Below are 5,000 nucleotides of genomic sequence, written 5' to 3' on the forward strand. Positions count from 1 at the left end.
AATTCTAGGTTCTTATGTGTGGGTCTTTACTGTATTTTGTAGGGTTACCAGTAGTAACTTTTACCCTGTTATACAAGCATGACAGTATGCCATGTTTTCAGTTTCGCGGGCTTGGGAGATCCTTGAATTGTGTTCATCTTTTCATCACCAATCCAAATAAACTGAAAAACCAACTAGTAAGGTAGAATATGTATAGTAGAAATTTTACCATGTGAGTTAAAAGAAGGAAAGTTTACCCCATCAAATTGGCCTTCAAGAATTTCCTGGCAGATCTGTTCATTTGAGGCACCCATGTTTTCAACTTCTGTTTTACGTTCAGCCACTATTTGCCTTGCGCAGTTTTAAAGAGTTTCAAATCCTCCGCTGAGTTCGCTTTGACGTCAGTTCATATGACACTGGGGCACAACCAACTTGATTTTGAATAGAATTGTTTGCAGACAGGGGCTGTGGAACACTTTTGTTTACACTGGGTGACAGCGTGTGCAACCTTACATAACATGCACCACAGCACCTTAAACTGCTTATGAGGGCCACACAGCCAAACTTTTTTTCCAAAAAAGTTTTCTCAGCTTCAGGGAACAAATCATCTACTGGATTTGAGAAATATGTCCAGGTTTGACCCTAATTAGATGCACGCGGATTTCAATAAGCGTCACGAAGTGTCCCCTTGCTCTTTTCGTCAACTTTAACATCACTTGTGTCTCAGAATACAGACAATTTATGTCACAAAGTGTCCCCCAAATGCTACTCTTTAAGTGAAGATTAGCTGCTGCATTTACCCAAAGCTAAAAATAACGCTAACCTTTACCCTTACCTTATTGTTGAAAATAGGTAGCAAATGCTTAGACTTAAAGGGACACTTTGCGTTGGATGTCAAAATTGGGCGTGTATCTAATTAGGGTCAAACCTGGACATAAGTGGACTTTGGTAGTGACTTTAAATGTTTTAGCTTGTACAGGGGAGTTGTGCATTTGGACGCTGAAGATCAGAGGCGGATAGTGGTATTCCTACAGGCTTGACATTTTTCCTTTAACATCATTTATGGGACAAGATTCTTCCTTCCTTGTAGGTTTTTTACATATACTATAAGTAAGTACTGATGAAGACATTGTTTACAATCTCTGAGGCTCAGCTGGGACTAGTTTCTTTCCTTTTTTTTTTTTTTTTTTCAATTCTTCACAAAGATCAAACCTAAATAACTCTTTTTTTTTTTAACTTTGATATAAGCTAGACTTAACTCTAGTGAATTGGAAAATGAAACATTTGTGGCAAATTTTATGATAAATTCAACTCAACAATCGAAATTGAAAGTTGACAATTGAAGCTAAGCTGTACACAATCTTAATGTGTAATTTTAAAGGGGGAACTGAAAAGGAAACACTTAAACACTGGGGGTCTCACGAACCTTTTTACGGAAAAATTATGCGGGAGAAAACCTAAAAACCACCTCAAAAGGACCCTATCCACAAATCCCAAATCCCTTTCAAAAAAAAAAAAAAAAAGGACAAAATTACCTTTTGCAAGGTCTAGCGGTAGAGTACACCGAGCTGTAACGACAACAGCAGTCCGAAAACGATCTGTAGGAAACCTCACTGAACCGTAACGCAAGTGACAGAAGCTGCTTCCACATCAACTTGACTACCTCTAACTCGAATATCAGATCACCGGTCACAGACAAGGCAATGACAAAAGAACTGTTCACACTATTTTAATAGAACTATAATAAGAATTCATCCTAGGTTTGCAATCTCAAGATAGTCCAAAAGCAAGTCTTGACACACTAACTCTAGACTGGATCTCTTATTAGCAGAGTCGGAGAACTCGAAATCTTACGGCAGAAAGATCTTTTCGAACAATTTGCGTACTGGTTATAACCTTGCAAGAAGGTTAAACTAAATACGATAAATTCACCGCTTCAGAACGTTTTTCAAAGCTTTACAGATCTTTCCGAAGTGACTGAATGAAATACCTGTGTAAAATGGTTCGCTAATCGCTTGCACTCAACACAACTTCTATGTGCTCTTCCACCGCAACACAATATGGCCGACGGTACAAGTCCTGATCTGAAAGTAAGATGCGCGCAAGCTCTTATGGGATTTTTGGCCGCTGGCGCGCTTTATTGCTCGATGTTCAAAAAAATCTCGTCTTAACAATTATTCTCTTTTTATCATTGTAATTTTTTTTTCATAATAAACAAATCAGTTCCTCCCAAGAACTGAAGATTTTCCAGCAAGATGGCAAGAACATAGCAAGCTGCATTCTTCGACAATACAAGCCGTTCATATGTAAATAAGTGGTCGTGTATTTAGCAGTTAAGCTTGTTCTTTCAATCATTTTAAGATCCTCGCAGTCTTTTCATTGAACTGCCCCAGCACGACGTGATGTTCTAATTGATTAACTTTTCACATAATCCAACGGAATAACTTGCTCTTTCCGACTATCGGTCGGGTAAATTCTCTCTCTTTATTACTGTCTGTAAATTTTGAGCCAGTTATCTCAGCCAAGAGAGGATGTTTCGGAGTAAATGATAACCGTAGTGTATTCGAGACTCGGGTAGCCTGACAAGTACAATTGTACGCTATCGACTTGTCAAGACTTGTTTCAACAGCATTGTTGTCTCTCCTTTTTATCAGTCGTTTCTGCGTTGTTCCTCGTTTGTATATTTTATAGTTTAGCTTAAACACTCAAACAAAAAGCAAAAAAAGAAAGGGGTTGAATTTACGAAGCTATATGAACAGTAACAATTGTTTTGAAAGAAAGAAGTGAGCCAGGATCGCTTTAATCTTTGGTAATAGTCTTGAATTGAGAGCAAGCAAACAGTGTGCATGATATCCTTTCAAAATTTCGAATTAAAAGTGCCCGGATCGATACAGTAAAGGAAATATTCACATAATCACAATTCGGCTGTATGTTATCAGTATGCTTTTGCCTGTTCGCGAGTCAAAGTTATTCTTGTACCAGCGTTGTTCAAGTCACTTCAAAAAACTTATTTGATAGCTCTTACCTACGAGGTTGCTCAATTTAAAATCCCGCAATGAAACTTCTCTATTCTCACAGCTTGAACCAATATCCCCGCAGCATAACACAACTCAAGCGGAAAATGAGCGTGAACAAGTCAACTCTCCGCTGATGCGATAAAAAGAGCGGGAAAATGCACACAGGCAGTGTCTTCCCGCCACCCTGGAACGAGGCATTCAAAATGGGGTTTTTCCTTGAATGATAGAGGGTACCTGGTCAAGATCATCGTCACCCTATCACCTAACCCTAAGGTGTCGGCAAACTCTTAAGGGGTTAGGGTTAACCCCAACCCCAATGTGTTTCAGCCCAGTTGAACATTCACCTGATCGAGTCTGATGAACAGTGAAGAGCAAGGCTTAGTAAACTCTAGGTTTGAGACTCTTTTTGAGGGACTTGGGAACTCGACCAGGGTAAGCTTTCACCTGCGATCGTATTCTAGTACTCAATAATATTCTCTTCATGGTACTTATTACTCGGGGTACCGGAGAAATATTTTCCCATAGACAATGCTAAGCGATTTCCAGCCTACGGTTGGCGAAACCTTGGCTTTTAATCGCGATTCGTTCCGGCCTCGAGCTGGCCCAGCTTAACCAAGAAAATACACTGAATAACTAAAGATATCTTTCGTAGTATAAATGATGCTTTTATTAACGTCGCCTAAAATGACTATTCTTCACAGGGACGAAATTCATAGACATGCATTCGAGAGAAACATTTTTTTTTAAAAAATCGGGTTTGTTTGAAAGAAAGAAATTACAACATACTAAGCGAGAAGTGCATTGCGTAAAACGATAGGAAGTCACTTAAACACCGCTATGTATTTCTTTTTCCCAGGTGTTTTAAATAAGCGTTCAGGACACTTTTCATCGCCGCGTTGTTTTTGTAACCACTAAGTTTAAAGTGGCTCAAGGCACGGTAGCATATCCAAGTCTATTGAACGATTCTTGACTATTGTCGAGATGTTAAAGTTCATCTTTTGGTTCTGCAGGTGCTTCCTTTGATTCCCCCTGGAACACAAAACAAAACCAATCACGCTCAATTCCATGGCATTATTTCACCAACACCCAGGTGCTGTTCCAGGTCACCGTCAAACCTCTTCCTAGTCGGAAGAAATAATCCCCTTTTCATTCTGAACCGTTGGCTAACTGATTTGATATAGGTTGGCTAGGTAGCTCAGACAGTGGCGCAAGAGACCACTTAACAGTTCGATCACTACACGTCAAAATGTGGTAAAAACAATATAAGTGGCACACGAGGCGATAGCCGAGATTGTCTTTGATGTTCTATTACTGAACAGACGCACGGCAAAACGGAATCTATTTGTGAAATCCCTTAAGATATTGGGCGCGCAATGATTGGATAATTCCGCGAGCCTTATTCTACAGCATGGTGCGCTAAATTAAAAATTATACAACATTTTCTAGCAAGTTCTTTACTAGTACGTTGTTTATGTGAAATTAACTTGAGAAACCAAGGCTGTTGCCTAACAGGAGCCCGGTAGCCTGGGGCTCCCAAAGAATAGCGCGGGGCGCCTTAATTTTTCACAGCAACACCTTTCACTTCATATGTTGGGCTCCTAAGTTCTCAGCGTTTAGCTCTGAGGGCCCCATTAATATTTTCTTAGGCAGCAGCCTTGGAAACCCTTCGAATCTTGCAAGAAACTACTTCAAAAAAACCAATGAAATTTACTCTTTTTAAAATATTTTACGCATACCAATCATTTGTGGCAGTTCAACCCTAACCCTAAACCGTTCACCGTTTGACTTCAACTAGTTTCCTTTTCCGCGCGCCTTATTACCTCAGAGATACATATATCTTAGTAACCTCATTTTCTCGGTCCGTACTGTAACTTCCGGTCCGTAACACGAACTAGGTTATTAAGAGGTATGTGTTGCTGTGTTACCCCACCCATAAAATGCGGCTGACAACATAATTTGACATGGAACTTTTCGCTTTCCTATACACAAAGCTTAGTAAGCCTT

At 39.7% G+C, this 5,000-nt stretch overlaps 1 protein-coding gene and 2 long non-coding RNA genes across 3 annotated transcripts in view; 1 reads left to right on the forward strand and 2 right to left on the reverse strand.

Moving 5' to 3' along the window:
* LOC138056675 (uncharacterized) overlaps positions 1–514 on the forward strand; it is a 4,399-nt gene extending 3,885 nt beyond the window's left edge. The window contains exon 3 of the long non-coding RNA XR_011133508.1: positions 1–514. This exon is cut by the window's left edge and continues 1,217 nt beyond it. This is a non-coding gene — a long non-coding RNA (uncharacterized lncRNA).
* Positions 1–3,102, reverse strand: part of LOC138056676 (uncharacterized) — a 31,116-nt gene extending 28,014 nt beyond the window's left edge. The window contains exon 1 of the long non-coding RNA XR_011133509.1: positions 3,005–3,102. This is a non-coding gene — a long non-coding RNA (uncharacterized lncRNA). The remainder of the gene's footprint in view (positions 1–3,004) is intronic.
* A 538-nt stretch (positions 3,103–3,640) lies between these two features.
* Positions 3,641–5,000, reverse strand: part of LOC138056678 (endoplasmin-like) — an 18,927-nt gene continuing 17,567 nt past the window's right edge. The window contains exon 12 of the mRNA XM_068902531.1: positions 3,641–4,025. Coding sequence (XP_068758632.1) covers positions 3,981–4,025 — 45 coding nt within the window. The 3' untranslated portion in view covers positions 3,641–3,980. The remainder of the gene's footprint in view (positions 4,026–5,000) is intronic.

Source organism: Montipora capricornis, chromosome 7 (assembly GCF_036669925.1).
Source record: "Montipora capricornis isolate CH-2021 chromosome 7, ASM3666992v2, whole genome shotgun sequence".
In the NCBI taxonomy this organism is placed as follows: domain Eukaryota; kingdom Metazoa; phylum Cnidaria; class Anthozoa; order Scleractinia; family Acroporidae; genus Montipora; species Montipora capricornis.